Raw genomic sequence first — 22,839 nt, forward strand, 5'->3', positions numbered from 1 at the left:
GGCAGTCCACGCTTTTTAATGCGTGCCGGTTCGAAATTCTGAAAATTGGTAAAAGCGTGGAGGTTTAAACTTTTTGGGTAAAAAGCGTGGAATGGTATAAAGCGTGGGAATAAAATAAAAAGCGTGGGCTTGTTTCAGCTTACAGTATATTTTTATTGAATGTTAAAACAATCATAATTCCAAGAAAAATCGCCAAACCTGCGCAAGATAAAATTCCATTTGATGCAGGCCCAGCGCCTGTTTACGTGAGTCCAGACCAGCACAATATCCTCCCCGGAAGCCCTTCCGTGATATGCAAATGTCCGATTTTTTCCATGACGTGTTACGATGTGTGGTAGTTAATTCTTTACATCGATCGTATGTATGAGTGACGTCATTAATCATATGCATAATTGATTGAGCGAAGAAGGGTAGGATATAAGTCACAGAGCGCACGCGAGATACGAATCAGTTCATGACAAGAACAACATTTGGATGCCAAAAAAGTACAGTTATGCATTAAAATGTTTATTGTACAGTACAGTAGTAGCTTTTCACATAAAATTTGCATTGTTCACATAATGTATCAACTTCATGGAGAGAAAAACATCGGACTAGCACGTGTGAAATAGGTGCAGAATTCGCATACTTGATTTACTTGAATTGCGTGTGACTTCATCAATGGATACAAAAAGTGGTGGGGTCAGGAATTTTCAGTATAAAGGGTGCCTCAGTAAAAAGGGTGGGGGTAAAATAAAAAGGGTGGGGTCAAATCCCACTGCCGAGTATGCATATTATGTTTAATACTTCTGCTATCTTCAGTAGATAGCAGTTTAACTTATATGTCCAAACACATTTTAATACTTCTGCTGTCTTCAGTAGATAACAGTTTAAATAATATGTCCATAAATGTTTTATACATCTGCTATCTTCAGTAGATAGTAGTGAAAATAATATGTCCAAACACGTTTTAATACTTCTGCTGTCATCAGAAATAGCAGTCTAAATAATATGTCCATGCATTTTTAATACATCTGATATCTTCAGTAGATGGTAGTCTAAATAATATGTCCAAACATGTTTTAAAACTTCTGCTATCTTCGTAAATAGCAGTTTAAATAATATGTCCATACATGTTTAATACATCTGCTATCTTCAGTAGATAGCAGTCTAATTATTAATTATGTCCATATGTTTAATACTTCTGCTGCTTCAGTACATAGCAGTCTAAATAATGTCCATAATTATTATGTTAAATACTTCTGCTGCCTTCAGTAGATAGTAGTCTAAATAATATGTCCATACATGTTTCATACATCTGCTATCTTCAGTAGACAGCAGTCTAAATTATTTGTCCAAACAAATTTTAATACTTCTGCTGTATTCAGTAGATAGCAGTCTAAATAATATGTCCATACATGTTTCATACATCTGCTATCTTCAGTAGATAGCAGTCTAATTATTAATTATGTCCATATGTTTAATACTTCTGCTGCCTTCAGTATATATAGCAGTCTAAATAATATGTCCATACATGTTTAAGACTTCTGCTATCTTCAGTAGATAGCAGTGTAAATAAAATGTCCATACATATTTCAATCTTCTGCTATCTTCAGAAGATAGCAATCTAAATAATATGTCCAAACACATTTTAATACTTCTGCTGTCTTCAACAATAACAGTCTAAAACATGACCATGTATGTTTCATACATCTGCTATCTTCAGTAGAAAACAGTCAGGCTTTACCATTTACTATACTATTTACTATACTATAATAACAAGCAAGCTTTACAACTGCCTGCTGTCTCCTACATGCACTCGAAACTAGCGCTTGCCATTGTGAGCCCTTTACTTCACTACATATCAAACATGATCTTATGAATTGTAGAATTGTTTTAAAATGTGCCAGTATTCGTTTGTGCTATCTCCTGTAGCTAGTAAATATGGGCATACAAGCTCATCATGATTTTGTTAAATCACTTGAACATCTTGACTTTCTTTCTAAATTTACTTACCTACATACATGATAAATTGGGCTATTCCAGTTGAAATCCATATACCCCAAATGGAAGACATGACCATCGTGAATTTCAAATGGGGGTTACCTGAATGAGTGACTCCATTTGAAATTTGTGTGGGAGATTAAGGTCATGTCTTTCATAGTGGGTGTATGAGTTTCAAGTGGAATAGCACATTCCATAATGGTTCAAAATGCCAGAACTACAATCTTAGAAATATTTGTTCGAACACTTTTAAGGCCTTATTGGAAATGGTCCCCCTTCTACCCCGTACAATGTTGACATGCCCAATATGCTAATCTTCACCATATCTTCTCCCAACATTGTTTGGTGGGGAAAGGGGAGGGGGCCTGCTTAAGATGAACATTGAGACAACACTATTATAATTCTTAGTTTCCAGTGACTCATATAGCGTATGCACTATGCTAAGAAGAACATAGGAATTACAGTGGGTGTTCGAACACATTTTTTCCGGGATTGTCTACAAAATTGCTTAGCAAAATCATCTGATTTTAGTTTTTGGACAATAACTCTGCAGTTACGCCATCGATCTTAATGCAATTTGGCACACATGTCAGAAACATGATTTGCTATCATCTCACCAAATATGGAGGAAATCAATGAATATTTGGATAGCGGTCAGTTACCATAGATTTAATATAGCGTTTTGTACACACAAATACATGCCTTAATGGTTTATGTGCTATGCTAATTGCGCATATGTACATAATAAACTAAGAAAAAAAATAAAAAATTTATTTTCAGCTAAAAATAAAAATAAAATAAACATTACTCGTAAATTCAATGTTATTTATTTAAATGTCACACAGTACCACTGTATGATAAATGGGGGGGGAGAACGAGGAAGAGAGCGAGTGATAGGAAGGAGAGATACGCATCGGATACGCACATTTATTGTTTTAAAAATAGTTTATAATAAAAAACGTCACTTGACCAAATTTAGCCTAATGTGTGAAATTGTGTTGTATTAAACATTTTAAATACACCATGGTTAGGATGGTCAAATGGTAATTCGTAATGATTTACACACATAGACAAGCACGCATATCCATCGATTTACCATATAATAGAAAAGTAAATCTTATTATTCTTTGTTTTGTGGTCAACCGTGCATACTGTGTGATTTCAATGGGGAGATGAGCAACGATTCACCTTTACCATAAATAGGGTTTCATTAATTAAACACTTTCAGTGTACATATTGTTATACCCACAGAAGATACAACGCAAATCATGTTTTAATGAACTTTGCCCATGTGAGATTGCCTAAGGCCTCATCGGTGTTTGTTTAATCGGAAGACAGCATTTTTGAAGTGTTTATATTTTCTTTTATTCCAATCAAATATAATGGCAATCATGAAAAAACCCTGAACTTGCATACCAATACTTTTTATTCCTCCTTCTTTTTTAATTCATGGTTTTCTTTTTATTTGATTGTTTGTTTTATCTTCTTTTATTTCTTTTTAGTGTTTTCTTTGCTATTTTGTTTTGGTTTCCTTTCTTTGCTTCTTTCATTTTATTTGGGGGGGTCTTTAATGATTTCTTTTTCTTTGTATTTGCTTGCATTCTTTGAGGTATACTTTAGGTGGGGTCGGAATTACTAGTTTGGAAGGAGAAGTTTGGCAAAGCAATGGACTTAAGTTGGTAGATTTCGTTGCATTATTTAGCTATCTACTGCAGATAACTATGATAAATTTGCATCCCACGTCCGTTTTTTGTTTGCTTGACGGTGCCCTTAGTGTCATAGCAAATATTAAAGGTGGTGAATGATTTTCCAAAAGATTGTTAACTTTTTAACTATCCAAATTGCTATGTTTTAAAATGTTTGGGGCTATGTATAAGGTATTCTACGTCTTATTCGACTTAACTTAGTCAAAATTTGATGAAAATGTATGTTTAAAGTGACCGATCCCTGAAATATTTATAAATGTAATGTAATATTTTTTGTTCCCTATGTTCCTTAATGTATATAAACTAACATGTCTAAGTTTCATTTCAATCGCTCTACTGGATCTGAAGTTGTGAACCCAAATGTGAAGAAGCAAGAACTGATTTTGGAATTCTTCAGACAATCTTAGAAATATTTGTTCGAACACTTTTAAGGCCTTATTGGAAATGGTCCCCCTTCTACCCCGTACAATGTTGACATGCCCAATATGCTAATCTTCACCATATCTTCTCCCAACATTGTTTGGTGGGGAAAGGGGAGGGGGCATGCTTAAGATGAACATTGAGACAACACTATTATAATTCTTAGTTTCCAGTGACTCATATAGCGTGCGCACTATGCTAAGAAGAACATAGGAATTACAGTGGGTGTTCGAACACATTTTTTCCGGGATTGTCTACAAAATTGCTTAGCAAAATCATCTGATTTTAGTTTTGGACAATAACTCTGCAGTTTCGCCATCGATCTTAATGCAATTTGGCACACATGTCAGAAACATGATTTGCTATCATCTCACCAAATATGGAGGAAATCAATGAATATTTGGATAGCGGTCAGTTACCATAGATTTAATATAGCGTTTTGTACACACAAATACATGCCTTAATGGTTTATGTGCTATGGTAATGGCGCATATGTACATAATAAACTAAGAGGAGGGATTAAAATTTATTTTCAGCTAAAAATAAAATAAAAATAAACATTACTCAGAAATTCAATGTTATTTATTTAAATGTCACACAGTACCACTGTATGATAAATGGGGGGGTCGAGAACGAGGAAGAGAGCGAGTGATAGGAAGGGAGAGATACGCATCGGATACGCACATTTATTGTTTTAAAAATAGTTTATAATAAAAACGTCACTTGACCAAATTTAGCCTAATGTGTGAAATTGTGTTGTATTAAACATTTTAAATACACCATGATTAGGATGGTCAAATGGTAATTAGTAATGATTTACACACATAGACAAGCACGTATATCCATCGATTTACAATATAATAGAAAAGTAAATCTTATTATTCTTTGTTTTGTGGTCAACCGTGCATACTGTGTGTTTTCAATGGGGAGATGAGCAACGATTCACCTTTACCATAAATAGGGTTTCATTAATTAAACACTTTCAGTGTACATATTGTTATACCCACAGAAGATACAACGCAAATCATGTTTTAATGAACTTTGCCCATGTGAGATTGCCTAAGGCCTCATCGGTGTTTGTTTAATCGGAAGACAGCATTTTTGAAGTGTTTATATTTTCTTTTATTCCAATCAAATATAATGGCAATCATGAAAAAACCCTGAACTTGCATACCAATACTTTTATTCCTCCTTCTTTTTTAATTCATGGTTTTCTTTTTAATTTGATTGTTTGTTTTATCTTCTTTTATTTCTTTTTAGTGTTTTCTTTGCTATTTTGTTTTGGTTTCCTTTCTTTGCTTCTTTCATTTTATTTGGGGGGTCTTTAATGATTTCTTTTTCTTTGTATTTGCTTGCATTCTTTGAGGTATACTTTAGTGGGTCGGGAATTACTAGTTTGGAAGGAGAAGTTTGGCAAAGCAATGGACTTAAGTTGGTAGATTTCGTTGCATTATTTCGCTATCTACTGCAGATAACTATGATAAATTTGCATCCCACATCCGTGTGATGTTTGCTTGACGGTGCCCTTAGTGTCATAGCAAATATAAAAGGTGGTGAATGATTTTCCAAAACGATTGTTAACTTTTTAACTATCCAAATTGCTATGTTTTAAAATGTTTGGGGCTATGTATAAGGTATTCTACGTCTTATTCGACTTAACTTAGTCAAAATTTGATGAAAATGTATGTTTAAAGTGACCGATCCCTGAAATGTTTATAAATGTAATGTAATATTTTTTGTTCCCTATGTTCCTTAATGTATATAAACTAACATGTCTAAGTTTCATTTCAATCGCTCTACTGGATCTGAAGTTGTGAACCCAAATGTGAAGAAGCAAGAACTGATTTTGGAATTCTTCAGACAATCTTAGAAATATTTGTTCGAACACTTTTAAGGCCTTATTGGAAATGGTCCCCCTTTTACCCCGTACAATGTTGACATGCCCAATATGCTAATCTTCACCATATCTTCTCCCAACATTGTTTGGTGGGGAAAGGGGAGGGGCATGCTTAAGATGAACATTGAGACAACACTATTATAATTCTTAGTTTCCAGTGACTCATATAGCGTGCGCACTATGCTAAGAAGAACATAGGAATTACAGTGGGTGTTCGAACACATTTTTTCCGGGATTGTAGTTCAAATGAATCTTGCAAAGTACTTTGGTAAGAATCAATTTCAATTCTCCTAAAATAAGTGTATTTAAGAGAACACTCTTATTCTCATGAAATTTGCTCTCAAAGATCAAGAAAATATATGCTAAAGACCCCAAACACTGAGTAGTCATTTTAATTTTAGGTCAAGTAACTACTAAATAAGAAGGTACTTGCAACCGCTGATGCTAAATTAAACTTGGTGAGATTAATAAACTGAGGTTTTATTGCTTTAGATGCGTACCAAAGTGCTAACGGAACAGAGCTAAGTGCTTGGTTTGATCGCTGCAGCATCTGTTAAGCTGCTGGAACAGTTACCTCTCCTTTACCATATTCACCTAGTTTTGTTCTTTTGATGGCTTCCACAATCTTTTCCTTCTTACTGAAAACATGTTTCATGATTAAACCATATTGGGCCCACAAAAAATCTCTTAAGTCTCTCTTAAATGAGTTGGTCTGTCATTCTCTTAAGCAGTTTTTGTCAAATTAATTTCTTTTTAAGAAAACGCAAGTAAAATGTTGGTTGTAAACTGACACCCACTGTCAGTCATCTTACAAAAATGCAGGCAGCCTAGATCCTTTATGCTCAAGCAGTAACCCTAAACATAACAATCTATATAATACTATGATCCAATATGGAACATAAATTCCAAGAAGTAGTCCAAACCATTTCTGCTGCATCTAAACTATGACATTTATTAACTCTCTCCACACAGGTGTCGCCTGCAGATGACAGGTTTCAAATTTTCTTTAAAAATTCAAAAATGTCAGAATTGTACATTTTTACAATCATATTTGGAATCAGAATGAAAAATGCATTAGAATGAGTACAAACAAGCCTAGTATTGGTTCAGTGGTTCTTGCAATAGGTCTTGATATTTTGAGAAAAATCTCAGAACTTGGGGACTTTTAATGTTGAAGCCTACGGCCAACACTCAGAGCATGAGGTTTTCACATATTACCGACTTAAAGTACCATTGTGAACTAGATTCTTAAAGACGTACTTCAGAGGAGGCTGAAACGGGACAAGTTAATACAATTTTACAGGGTTTATCTTTGTTCTCTTGGTACTTTTGGCTGTCATCTTAAGCATGTTTGTTTTATCAAATGGGCTCTTATGCCTGGTGATCAGACCTAGTTTCACCTTCATCTTGCTATGTTTACGTCACCTAGAATATCAAGAAGTGGTTAAATTTAAGCATGGTTTGTTTGCTGCTATCAAATGTTAAATTGCTTCTCTTTATATACCAGCCCGTGATGAGAGCAGATTAGATACAATAGCATTTATCGTAAGTGTTCTTTAATACCCACTATGTAGCGTAACTATTTTGCAATTGTAAGAAGTAGTTATCTCTGAAAGCTGGGTTTATATTACAAATTACAATGCCTTAAAGGAGAAAGATGCTGTAACTACATGTATCTCCATATTTTTATTTCACGAGAAAAAAACCCCGCTTGTTTCAACTAATATTAATTTACATAATAGCTTACATAATATAGCTCTTTTAGTAACTACCTAGAGATACATCAAGCTTAAAATAATTAAAATTTGTTATTCTACAAAGAAATCACTTGGAGCTTGAAATTTCCTAATCACACGTATAGTTTCAAATTGCTCAAGTATTACAGGGATAACATTTTAACATTTGTGCTTATCATTCTATATAGCTATCCTCAATTTTTCTGAATTAAAAAAATATGAGCTAGCAAAATTTCTATCGGCATTACTTGAAATATTATGTACCCAAGCATGAACATAATTATTTGTCCCTATTTGTATTAAAGCCATAACATCCTCTCTAATGGAACAAGTTAAATGCTTATTCTTTTCCTGAATGTCCTGAATGTGGACTGGAAGAAACATATGACAAATGCAGACCTATATGGATATCTGCCAAAAATAAGCCACAAGACAGGGAAAGAAGAATCTGGTTTGCTGGCCATTGTTTCAGAAGTGAGGAGGCAGCATCAAAGATGGTTCATTGGATACCCAAGCACAGGAGGTGTAAACCTGGGAGACCTGCCCTGACCTAGATCTTGTGACTGGAGGCAGCAGACTTCAGGGCAGCTATGGAGGACAGAAAACTGTAGACAGCCATTACAGTTCGAGTATATCATTTGAATTTAAGCAAGTAACATAATGTACAGGGTGTTTTAAACTGATTGCCCATCTAAATGACAGATAATATTGTTATCCTTGATCACCATCCTGGTAAAGATACCAGTATCTATTTTGTAACTTGCAGTATTCAAGATATAAATGAAGTCCTACCCTGTACTGGGATGTCTTTCAAAGTGCCATTTATGGGCACTAATAATATTGCGCCAGTCTGTACCGTGTATCCGTCTACCAAAACAGCGACCACATTTCTCCCTTGAGCATAATCCGATTCAATTTTCCTACTTATCATCCTGAAGCTGACTCAAGGTCTCCAGTTGCTCATCGCATGAAAATGGCTTAAGTTAATAAGAACCTACCCAGCACATGGATAATTTGTAGGGTTGAGCAGTGTGCTTTGATGAGACATCAAGAAATATCTGGGAGATAATTTAGTTAAGAGTGATGTGGATACATGATTATTGATCTCTTTCCCACCTCCCTATGATGTGTGATGATCAAATTGGATTGACTAGCCACGATAATTTGTTCCATGCATTTATGTAACTATGTCAGTCTCAGAACTTATAAAAAAATAAAAAAGGTTGCTACAAGTACACTTTGACCTTTAGTTTCATGGATCTTTTTTTCTCACCGAAAATTGAGATTCTTTTATTTCATTATTTATTTATTATTCACCCTAATTTATAAGGTACCTCTGCCAGATGTTATAAGCACCACTGCTCTTACTGGACATCCAGGGATATGATACAAAGCTTGAGAAATATCCTGAAAGTAGTAGAAAATCCTGAAAAACAGTGTGAAATTGGGCTAATATACCCCAAAACAGGCTGAAAATCAATACAAAAATTCCTGAAGAATCGTACCCCCAGGACATCAGAATTATATACTCCTCAATGACTGCAACCTCTGGTGCAAGTCATGTCTATGTTTAGATTTTACACATCCAAGAGTACCCCAACACATTGGGTCATCCATGGATAATACCCTACACCCTTTGAAACAGAGTGTGTCACAGTGTGAGCTATGTGTACAAGGTGGTTATTATGGCATAATGGAAGGGAGTATGGCGGCCCAGCATTCTATGACTTCAACTCACAATGGTGAGGAAGCTGGATTTTGTAAATTTGAATCTCTGAAGTGTTAACAAGAGCCTTGTATAAGTGCACACTTATACAAGGCTCTTCACCCCTATTGCGTCAATGCTGGGTCAAACTCACTGTGGCGGAGGTGCAGTGATTCCCCCAGCAACAATACATAGAGGAGTCTGGCCTAATCGCTTTGATATAGCCACTCCGGCCTGTGAACACAGGTTTGTCTACTTTACCTTTTTGTATCAGAGTAAAAAAATCAAAGACAGTAAAATCATATTTTATCTCCTTAAAATTCACTTCAAAGTAAGTCACCTTTTAATTTCCAAGTCCAATTAGAAATTTACAAAGCTGATCAATAACAATATAAAAATCAATTTCAAATAAAAATTACTTTTTCTTTAAACAATTGTTCAGACTTTTACGGAAGCTAAATGGGAAATTACTTCAAGTGCTCAAATCCTATAACCTTCACTTTAACCTTAATGATGTCCTAGTGTTAAAAATCATCCATTAATAAATCAATAGATAATTACGCAAACAACACAGCCCCAATGAAATATTAAAGTGAAAAATTGAGGTCCAGTTGTTATCATGCTGTAATTAACACATCGCATCATAAAACAGCTTCTGGCATTTGATGACAGCTTCCTATGTGCTGTGTGTGGGTTGCCGTTGTGGGCATTCACATCTGTGTGTGTCTGCATGACCATGCTACATAGCAAAAGAGAGAGAAAACATTGCCACATTTTGGAGTCTTCTCTCTCCCCAATTTGATTTTGATTGAATAACTATGAACATCCACAAGTAGCAGTCAACAATCATCAGCAGACAGGTGTCTTGCTATCTTCAGTAGATAGCAATGAACTATCTTCTGTAGAGGTGTAAGTTATTTGGCTATCTTCAGTAGATAGCAATGAACTATCTTCTCTAGTGGTGTAAGTTGTCTTGCTATCTTCAGTAGATAGCAATGAACTATCTTCTGTAAATAGCAAAGAATTATGAACTATCCTCATATCTACTATCAGATGATTTGTCTACTGGCATGGTAGCAAGACTTTGGCCATGTTTGAGATCAAAAGTTACAATTTACAAAAGGTACTCAATATATAATGAGGCCGGTCATATCACAAAAAAGTCTTGTTTGCTATTATAGAACATACACCACATAATATCGCAATTTTAAAATATTTGCTGTTTACTGAAGATAGCATAAATTACTATTACAAGATTTGTTGCTATCTACTGAAGATAGCACACTGTGATCATCCTCAATATTCTAGACATCCTCTGCTAAGGCCTAGCAACTTACTTTATTAACGGAAGATAAACAACAAAATAATCCAATTCTAATATCTTTGCTGTCTACTGAAGATAGCAATTGTTACTATTTTCAGATCAGTAAATACTGTGTGATTCTTGTTTTTTTTATCCCCATCCTCTGTTAAAGTAAGTACCGGGGTAGCTAAAATAGTCTCATGAAATGATCATGACTGTTAATATTGCACAATTGAGATAGAATGACTCAGGTGACCAAAAAATCAAATATTGAGAAATTCATAATCCCATTGCTGAAGTACCGTTACTTATGTAATGAACGTTTAATATTTCATCTTTGATATGAACACTTAACATTTAAAGATGGATAATATATCTGATCAAGATGAGGCTTAGCAGGGTCCAGCATTTTCATCCTGATAATCGCCTCCAAAAACTGCCGGTCCAGATTTGTCTCGAGTACCGTAATCCTCCTTGATGACTCAAATGTATACTTTATATAAAAGAAATAAATATGGACAGGTCATCTGACACTAAATTGGCTTATTGATGTTGACGAGACACGTCGTGCATTTGTATTTTTGTCTTTTTAGCGGATTAATTTTATGACTAAGAGATGCGCAGACAGCGCAACCTATTTCCGACGCCTGTACAACTTCATTCATAACAAACGCCATCTACTTGGTGCGCTTGATTAAGCTTTTCTTGGCCGGACAGTACATCCCACACTGTCATGGTTGTCCTTAATCACGCAAGTCATCTTAAAGGGATAATCGGACCTTGACAGTCATATTAAAGGGACAATCATAGATTTATTGTATAAAATATTTGCCTTATCAAAACTAAAAGACCAGCAAGCATAAATACAACAATATTACAAGTAATCACAATAACTCATAATAATTTCATAACCCATTGCAAATAACTAATTCTGGAAATGTTGTATTATACTCATAACTATTGATATAGAATGGCATACAGACAGCTAGGCACAGCAATTACACAAACTGCGCTTTGCTCGCAATACTTTCTGGCTCTGTATACTATCCAGAGAGGTTGTGTCAGCAATACGCTAAAGTGCTTCAGTTAAATGCCTCACGACATGCGCTCAGCTGCTCGCACTACACGCGCACTAAATCTATGAGGCCACAAACTGCGGCTACGCTTTGCATATTACATGACTGATGCATGCTTTTGTGAATTTACATAAGCTGAGACTTTATTGACACATGCAGTAACAAGAAACAAATAATTCACACCTAATATGAGCTCATCATAATACAATTTTATCCTATCTTCATGTTAAATTTCACATTTTCTTATTAGATTGCTTTTGCCTTAGTCATTTTCACATGTTTTTAGTACATTTATTCTTGTCCCATTATGCTAACATCTCCCTTGAATGAATAATAGAGTCTTTCACTGTATCAAATCACTGCCTATCCCTTTAACACAAGCTTTCAGATACTATTTTCAAGGGCAATTCTGTGACTCACCTCCGTAAGTTGAAGTGACAAATTGATCCATAATATCATTACAATATTGGAAAGGTGTTGTTTTTTAAATACCACAAAATCTTCAAGGTTAACAAGTCGATGTTTTCAAAATGTACAAGCTAAATCTTGGCAGTTTCATCCAATTTGCCACTGGTTGCAATATTTTTCTGCAAATTTTTCTTTTTATTATGGAATGCCCTTCAGGAGGCTGGAAATGGCTGCCTTTTTGACTTGCTCCTGTAGTCCTGTGGTGCAATTAAGATAGTAATTCCAGCACATACATATCTTATTAGATACAATTGAGGCCAGACAAGCGCGCTTTTATAGTTATCACATTAATGTCTATTGGAAAAGATGAGAAGAAATGGGATGGTCAAACAACTACACGAAAAATAAATGGTATGATTGGTATCATCAACTACACAGTACCTGTAACAATTGTGCACAGGAATTGAGAAACTAGGTTTATTTGGCAGCACAATGAATTAAGAGAAACATATTAACTAGACCGGCAGAATGGCAGCAAATAACAGTTCCACTAGTTCCCTTTTTTTCCAAACTTGTTTCACAAATGTCATGCAGCACATCTAAAGGGGGGGGGGGGACTTTGCAGGTGAAGTTAATTTTGAGTTCAGTATTTCTGCTTTGAAAGCATACTGCAAACTTTAAAATGACAACTCGTTTTTGTTAAATTGATTGTGGCATTCATAAGTGAAAAAGCATCCAAAATATTAATTATTTTCCTTATTTTTTTATGTCTATTTTAATCTATATCTTGAGAAATATTTTACTGCAAGGTCCTCCCTTTTGATGCAATGCATCACAAGTATCTAGGGATTAATACATGACCCTTGACCCTTACTTGACACATCAAAAGTAAGAAAGACCAACAAACACCTCTTGAAGCTGCTCCTTAGAGCACAGAAGTGCGCACTCAACATACTCAAGATGTGGGCTAAGATGCTCTTGTCAGGTAGGCTGGCCCCTTCAACAACGTGGCTGTGTACAACTAGAATTATAATATCTAGATAGCTCTGGGATGGTTGATCTATCTCAGCAATTCCTGAACACTTATGGTTTTTTCACACAAACTTGGTTTCTGCTGGAGATTGCATAATTAAGAGGAACTATCTGTTATTTTGGAGAATAGAGTTGCCACGGTCAAAAATGGATTTTCTTTATACTTTCATATTTGATGGACCTTGACCTCAAACTAACACACATGGGATAAATTTCGGAAAAATATCCCCGTTGCCATGGTAACAGGCAAATTTCAATTTTATGCCTATTTTCACAATTGTTGCATTTTTCAGCAGTCAAATTGTCAAGTTTTGAAGCCAGTGTTACTAATATACACAATATATATATAATTTTTCTTTATAAGGTATGAATAGGTCAAACCTTAGATGCCGCATTGAAAGTATAAAAATAATCACCAGATGTCAGGGTGGGTTATACCATTTATTTGAAATAGGGGTGTTTTTCATTTTTTTCAAAGTATGAAAATATACCAACTTTGTATAGCTCATAAACCATATGGTAGTACTCCGATTTCAACATCGACCACAGCATGTTGAGATGATACATTGGTCTTATGAAAAAGTTACATTTGAGCTTGGGGAAAACACATCTGTTTATACAGTGTTGCCAGACATTTTCCTATTTTTCGAAATTCAACACAAATCTCACCTTAAGTTAAATGATGTAAAAATGAAACATCATCCTTTCAAGGAACATTTATTAGAAAGAGAGTTTTTATTCATATCAAATTTGATCAGTTATAATGGTCAGTGTTGTTCTAAACCACACGGGTGTTGCCATATTTGGGTTTAATTGTGATTTGTGGATATATTCAACTTTTACAAGTCATAAAAATACCAAAATGCATTTCTATAATAAAGAAAGAAACATCGACCTCGTCATGTTGAGATGATATATTGGCCTTATGAAAAAGTTATTTTGATCTGGAGGGGGCGGGGTAAGACATCAGATTATACAGTGTTGCCAGATAAACCACATCGGTGTTGCCATAATTGGGGTTTAATTGTGAGGTGTGGATATTTTCAACTTTTCACAAGTCATAAAAATACCAAAATGCATTTCTATAATAAAGAAAGGAGCACCAACCTCGTCATGTTGAGATGATACATTGGCCTTATGAAAAAGTTATTTTGATCGGGGTTAAAACATCAGTTTATACAGTGTTGCCAGATATTTTTTCTATTTGTTCAAAATTCAACACAAGTCTCGCCATAAGTTAAAAGATATGAAAATGAAACTTCACCTTCATACGGAACATATCTTTTTAGAAAACAAATTAATTTCATATTCAATTTGATCATCTGGGATGGTCAGTGTTATTCTAAGCCATATGGGTGTTGCCATAGATGGCGTCTAATATGACGATTTAGATATTTCCAGCTTTTTACAAGACTTAAAAATACAGGGTGTCCCAAAAAAAAGAGGCCCCTCATTGCGCCCTCTTTTTCTCCTATTTCTGAAAAGTTGATTAAAATATATTTTGAGATGTAAAGAAACCTTTAATCGTTAGCTTTAATAAACCAAAACAATTATTTCAATCGGTTCACAACTTTTGAAGATATGCCCTTTTGAATAAAAGTACCCGTTTTTTTCTCTGTCCACGGATAGCAAACAGAGTGGTTGGGATGGCTTATGCGGTGGAGTGGCCTGCACGATCACCAGACCTCACACCACTTGATTTCTTTCCTTTGTGGCAAAATCCAAGATCTTCGCAAGCGTATTACTGTTGCATTCGCAAGTATCCGGCGCAAGGATGGTATGCAACGCAATTGATGCAATGAGGACCAGGGCTGAAACCTGTATTCGCCAAGGAGGCAACCAGGTAGAGGACAGAGCAGCACAGTAAACGCACTTCAGAAGAACCAAAGACAAACCAAACAGCCTTTTAGGGCTACCTTTTATCCTAAAAAGAGAAATGAATTTTGTTGTAAATAAAAAAAAAGCAAGAAACAACAAAGTAATAAAAAAAAAAAAACAAAAAGGCATAAATAAATAACCAAGAAAAAAAAATTGCAAGTAAAGCAAAAGAAGTCCCATTCGGCATCCATTTTACCCACAAATTAATGACACTATTAACAAAATCCATTGCCCATAAACCCACGGTAAAGCCCATTCCATAAATAAAGTTATTTTATAAAGTTATCATTGAGGAATGTTTGATATTCATGCATGGTATGTGTACTCCTTTTCAATCTTTGAAGTAGCCTAACCTTCTCCGTGGACAGAGTGAAAAATGGATACATTTCTTTAAAAGAGCATATCTTCAAAAGTTGTGAGCCGATTGATATAATTGTTTTGGTTTATCAAAGCTAACAACTCAAGGTTTCTTTACATACCAAAATATATTTGATCAACCTTTCAGAAATAGGAGAAAAAGAGGGCTCAATGAGGGGCCTCTTTTTTTTGGGACACCCTGTAGTACACATCCTTAACATTACTGTGGAATGAACGCAATATTAAGGTTAAAAATTAAAAGTAACTGGACATATTAATTTATCTGGCTGTGAAAAGGTTCTGTGCATTATTGTCTTTGACTATTCTCATATCTTTCGAGACATTTGCTGGATCTAGTTTGTTGCCCATTTCTTCTCCATATCTTTTTTGCAAGAATAGGTGGGATGTGTGCTTTAATAATATGGGGTAGGCGTAATTTAAATATTATCTTACTCTTATATGCATCATTTTGTAATGTAACAATCTTATGTTATTTTGATTTATTTTAGCCTAGCTAGTATGTGTATATTGGTAAAAAAATATGGCTTTTATGTATATTTTAAACTATACATGTTTGATGTTTTCTGTGTTGTATTTTAAGGGGTTGGTCACCCACATTTGCACAGTATTTTTTGTGGACCTGAGAGCACATCAGACATACCAAATTGCATTTTGAATACGAGGAATGTCCTTTTGATATAAAATAATTTTGATTTTTTTTTTTAAAATTCGCGATACAATAAAAATATTTAGGGTAAATTATGTATATTGAATTTTTTTTATTTTTTGACATATTACAGTCCTCAAAGTTAACTTAATAAATCTAATGATGTGTACTTAAAGTGTATGTAGCTGGGATGAAAAGCCGACCACTAATCAATTAATTAATGTTAATTGAAAAATGTGACCTTTCATAGTGAAGATATAGATTTTTTCCCAAAAGACCTACATTTTTAGGTGTTTTGGTGAAAAAATCTATATCTTCAATACGAAAGGTCAAATTTTCATGATGGACGGCTTATCATTCTAGCTACATTCACTTTAAGTACATATCACTAGATTTATACAATTTACTTATGAGATCTGTTAAATTTCAAAAATATCAATTTTTAATCATTTGCCATAAAATTTGTACTATATTGCAAATTTCAATATATGTTTGATGTGCTCTCAGGTCCACAAAAAAATATGTGAAAACGTCGCTATTTGAACCCTTAAGACTTATAAAAATATGAAAATAGCCACATCTCACTATTAAACCCTAATTATGGCAACACCCATGTGGTTTGGAACAACACTGACCATTTATATACAACTGATCAAATTTAATATGAAAGTAAATTTAATTCTAATAAACTTTCATTGTGAAGGTGAAGTTTCATTTTCGCATCATTTAACTTAAGGTGAGACTTGTGTTAAATTTTCGAAAACATAGGAAAATATCTGGCAACACTGTATAAACATATGTTTTCCCCAAGCTTAATAAGTTTAAATTTTTCATAAGACCAAATATGTATCATTTCAACATGGTGAAGTTGATGTTTCACTTTCACATATTTTTAAGGAATGCATGCCATGGTATTTTGGTATTTTTGAAACTTGTAAAAAGCTGAAAATAACCACATCTCGCTATTGAACCCTAATTATGGCAACACTCATGTGGTTTGAAACAACACTGACCATTTATACAACTGATCAAATCTAATATGAAAGTAAATATCTTTCTAATAAACTTTCATTTTCAACTTAAGGTGAGACTAGTGCTGAATTTCGAAAAAATAGGAAAATATCTGGCAACACTGTATAAACAGATGTTTTTCCCTAAGCTCAAATGTAAATTTTTCATAAGACCGATGTATCATCTCAAGATGATGAGGTCGATGTTTCATTTTCACATCTTTATTTTAGGAATGCATGCCATTGTATTTTAGTATTTTTAAGACTGAAAATAGCTGAAAAAGCTGAAAAATATTCACATCTTACAATTAAACCCCGATTTTGGCAACACCCATGTGGTTTGGAACAACACTGACTTAATAACTGATCAAATTTGATATGAAATTAACTTTCTTTCTAAAAAATGTTCCTTTAAAGGGTGAGGTTTCATTTTCACATCATTTAACTTAAGGTGAGAGTTGTGTTGAATTTCGAAAAAATAGGAAAATGTCTGGCAACACTGTATAAACAGATGTTTTTTCCCCAAGCTCAAATGTAAATTTTTCATAAGACCGATGTATCATCTCAACATGATGAGGTCGATGTTTCATTTTCACATCTTTATTTTAGTAATGCATGCCATTGTATTTTGGTATTTTTAAGACTGAAAAATAGCTGAAAAAGACGAAAAATGTTCATATCTTACAATTAAACCCCGATTTTGGCAACACCCATGTGGTTTGGAACAACACTGACCTAATAACTGATCAAATTTGATATGAAATTAACTTTCTTTCTAAAACATGTTCCTTGAAAGGGTGAGGTTTCATTTTCACATCATTGAACTTAAGGTAAGGCTTGTGCTGAATTTGAAAAAATAGGAAAATGTCTGGCAACACTGTATAAACAGATGTTTTTTCCCCAAGCTCAAATGTAAATGTTTACAGTAAGACAAATGTATCATCTCAACATGCTGTGGTCGTTGTTGAAATCGGAGCACTACCATATGGTTTATGAGCTATACAAAGTTGGTATATTTTCATACTTTGAAAAAATTGAAAAACACCTCTATTTCAAATAAATGGTATAACCCACCCTGACATCTGGTGATTATTTTTATACTTTCAATGCGGCATCTAAGGTTTGACCTATTCATACCTTATAAAGAAAACAGTATATTTATATTGTGTATATTAGTAGCACTGGCTTCAAAACTTGACAAATTGACTGCTGAAAAATGCAAAATTGTGAAAATAGGCCTAAAATGAAAAGTTGGCTGTTACCATGGCAACGAGGATATTTTTCCCAAATTTATTTCATGTGTGTTTGTTTCAGGTCAAGGTGCATCAAATATGAAAGTATAAAGGAAATCCATTTTTTGACCGTGGCAAACATTTTACAAAAATTCTCCAAAATAACAGATAATGCCTCTTAAGCATTGTAATATCTGGACCTTGATTAATGTTGGGCAGAGTACTTAACTTATAAGGCTAATGAAAGTTGATTTTGAGTTTCCCGTCCCCTGCCCTCGCTTCATTTCTGACCCTCACTTGAATTCATTATTGTGATAAAAATTTGTTATATTTGCAAAAAAAAACAATGAATATCGGCACATTTTTAGTGGAAAAATAAACAAAAATCCAAATGGAAGCACTTTTTTGCAGCTTCGCTCACTCCGCTTTCCGGGATCGTAACTTTGGGCACCTCATTTTTTGTCACCTTGCTATGCGCCTGGTGCTGACACTAGCACAGTCACACCAGTTTACACAGATATGCAGCAAACTGTTCTCTATAACCCCCATGTCTACAACTTCTGCAAATGCACAAGATAGGCAGAGATTGCGCACTGTTTCGCTGATAAATGAAGAGGCCTGAACTTGAGAATCAATATACATTTGGGGTATTGTCATTTCTTGAACACATTGTCAAAATTGAAAGGAAAAAAAAAACAAGCCAACAGAGCCCATGACTTAACTTTCTCTCTGTAACTCCATGGTCATTCAACTGACCTACTTGTACAACACAATAGTCATGAACCACCAGTCACTAGTCCTAGATATTCATCTTTTTGTGTATCTTATAACAACAATACTTGTGTTTTCATACATCTTTTTGAATCAGTCTCACTAAACCCTTGTGTAATATTGCCATGTGTGAATTACTCTACAAACACCTGGCTGTCTGTCAATGCCTTATACTATTATGACAATGTGATAAAGGAGTGTGAACTTCAAATGGAGCTGCCTGACGTGCGTTCATTCCATTTGAAATTCATAGACCCCCTGTGGAAGATATTTCCAACATCTTCCACAAGAGTAGCAGATGTTTTAAATGGAATACCCCAATTTCACTAACAAAACAAATATTTAGTTGTCAGAAAAGTGTCAATAATTACACGTTAGGCTACTTACATCTGTGAGTTCTCCTCCCCTGTTTCAATGGAACACCAATATGCAAGAGAAAAGAAAAGAAAGAAACATTAACAATTTGTAATAAAACACATGAAATTAAAAATGAAAGTCACCAAAATTAAATGCAAATACATTATACCAATAAAGTAGTCAACATTACATATCAGTATTTATTTTCGCATAGAACATTTAATTAACTCATAACAGACCAACATAAAGCATGGAATCTAGCTTACAAATCATTTCTTGGGTAGAAGTTGATGAGAGTTCAAATGTACGGGAAAAAAAATTATGGCTGCGATCAAATCAAAATTACAATTTCATAGAAGAGTACTTCATCATTCATTGACTTGATAAAATGGTTAGATAACAGCGTAAACATCAGTCATCGAGACGTAATTCAGTTTATGCTTAGCTTTTAACGTAGTATCAGCTGTGTTCTTAAAGTGATATTAATATCTAAATTAGGCATATAGTCTGGTTAGCGTTCTGCCATTTCAATCTTGCACACATCAATTATCCCATCAAAACTAGGTTTCTTGATAAAGAAAGGGTGTTATTTTTTTTCTTTTGGAGTATGATATTCTTTAGATATTACATATTAAAGCTTCATTTGGGTCGATTTTACCAGCCCTGGTTTTACTGAACTTAATTTCTAATTTTCTGTGAAACATGAAAAGAAAGTACCGTAGCTATATATGGGAACAAACCAAAAGTCTCATGATATCCAATAAACACAAGTCCTTTTATTAGGAGGGCGGTGGTAAAAAGTCTGATTACGTTTGTAAAACCAATAGTTAAAATATTGGTCAAAGTTGATCTTTTGAGAGGTTTTAATTTTCAATATTTCACACTTACAACTTTCTTTTTTCAATTGCATAACTGCTGACAATAATTTTCATTTGATAACCTGAGAATATTTCACTCACTCACACATTTACATAAAATATGCAAATCGTGAAAATCATAAAATTGCAATCAGAATGTCATAAATGTCTGAACCAAGCAATAACACTACTGTTTAATATATTCAAGTTGGGTGGATAGACATCAACCGTTGACAATTATTAATCAAAAACGTATATGTTGCGGGATTTAACATGTAATATGCATAATCCAGTTAAAACTGTTTTAGGAATTTTTTTCCCCAAAATTCGCATGAGAGGCATGAAAAGTAGTATGTATTGTAAAAGCCACAGTGTGCAATGGGTCAGACCCCACCTTTTTTATATTATTGTTTCACCCTTTTTACCCACACACACTTTATACTGAAATTGTCAAAACTCACACTTTTTTAAAATATCATCTTTTAAAACACAAATAACATATACCGTATCTACTTCATACAAATAAGAAATAGTATTTTATTTTTAAACATAACCATTTAGAGAAATGTCCTATAAAATTGAGCACTTTCAAGACTAGACCGACTGGCAAGTGACACCAAAATTTGGTATTGATCATAGAAATTAGAAATTCAAATGTTTCAAATAAGGATGATGTTCCTTTTGTGGAAATAGACCCCCATCCTTTTTATTTCATTCTAAACCCTTTTTACAATGTCACCCTTTTTAATAAACAAAGTGAGACTCCCACTCTTTCCCATTTTGCATAATCAAAATTTAAAATGTCTAGAGTGCAGGTTGCATACCATCTCTTAAATTTGGGTGAAGTTGCAGTTTCAATCCACAATGCACAAAGTCATTTTAATTTTGCTTATATATTAGAACATGTCAAGCAGCTGTCAAAAATGGCTGTTTAGATTTTTTTTAAACATCACTTTATTTAATTTCTGCATTTTGTTGTTGTCATGGTTGATGTGATTAAACTTCAGGTGATTGATCCTCCCATGCAATATAATTGTGTGTTTTTTTAAAGTGATTTTTGCAGTCCTGATTGAAACACTGCTTTTAAAAATTGTTCAGAGAAGCATTTTGGGGTATATATCTTGTAAAGGGCTTTTCATATTTTGAGATTAAATGTAGCATATAGAGACATGGAAGTCACCACGATTTACTACATACAAGTACTCCGTATATATGAGACACAATATTTTGATAGTATAATGAGTAAAAAGCACAATTAAATCTCAGCACTTCAATCATTTTAACTGACAAAATAGCCTAGATATTGAATTCAATTAGCTCTGTTCACTTTACACAAATCCCTTAATGCTCCACCCACATCGCTGTAAAAACAACAAAATGAATGCTGGTATAAGACTACTGGGAACACGATGGTGTGTAAATTTAACCATCAAAATGGGAGCACTGGCTGCTAGCATACTGCCAGCATACTCATAATATTTTGCCACAGATGATCAAAAAATGTAAGTAATTCCCGCAACATACGACAGAAATTGGTAATTTCATGTGATTCTTCACACACGGAGGCAAAATATTGCAGCGCCCCGACATACGAGATCATTGTGCGCGTATGAGATCACCATTTTATGTGCAACGCAAATACAGCAACTGCACAGTTCAAAACGCACCAAGCTGTGCTATATTTATAGGTTAATGAACGCGTATTACTTGTTGGAGATAAATTAGACAAAATAATGCACATGCGCTGATGTTGATGCGTATAATGCACAAGCCCCGAGAAGAAAAAACACATGATTTTTGCTGTTTTTTAACAAAATTATCACTAAAAATATTGGAAAACAGAACCAAATATAAATGCATCAACCCGCCCAAAAACGACGCGAACGTGTGTGTAAGCACTGCGCGTAGTACGTGGAGTGCACAATATACACAATCAATGCATGGTTTGGATTTTTCTAACGATTGCTCTGATTGGTTCGCGCTAATCTAAGAGTGTATGAATAATGAATATCTCATATAACACAGACAAGAACCAATGAAATTAAAGGAAAAACAATTACTATTAAAGAATACTGTTTCATGGGTCTGATTGCAAACTTTTATATCCCTCCTTCCCTTCATCCCGAGCAATATTAGCTCAAATATTAGCTCAAACATATAGGTCAGTTCAAATTTAAGGCTTTTCATACCTTATTGAATAAGTGAAGCTAAGACTATAATAGAGTTATCATATGTATTCCAATATTTTGGCACTCAAGTGTACCTTCAAATATCTCACAATGATTTAGGGAGCATACACACACAACACACAACACACATCTATTTTCATGTAATGCAATCCACAATTTTCTTCACGGATAATTTTCTCCAAGCTGCAGCTAAAAAAAGCGTCACCATTTTCATTTTTTCTTCTCAATCCATTAAGAATCCCCTAGCGTGCTTTG

General features: G+C 34.2%; 1 protein-coding gene across 1 annotated transcript in view; it reads right to left on the reverse strand.

Annotated features, from left to right (window-relative positions):
• The window catches only part of LOC140142754 (cilia- and flagella-associated protein 410-like), a 143,240-nt gene that overhangs the window by 42,269 nt on the left and 78,132 nt on the right, over positions 1 to 22,839 (reverse strand). The window contains exon 2 of the mRNA XM_072164745.1: positions 19,569 to 19,587. Coding sequence (XP_072020846.1) covers positions 19,569 to 19,587 — 19 coding nt within the window. The remainder of the gene's footprint in view (positions 1 to 19,568; positions 19,588 to 22,839) is intronic.

The sequence above is a fragment of the Amphiura filiformis genome, chromosome 20, assembly GCF_039555335.1.
Source record: "Amphiura filiformis chromosome 20, Afil_fr2py, whole genome shotgun sequence".
NCBI classification, from domain to species: Eukaryota; Metazoa; Echinodermata; class Ophiuroidea; order Amphilepidida; family Amphiuridae; genus Amphiura; species Amphiura filiformis.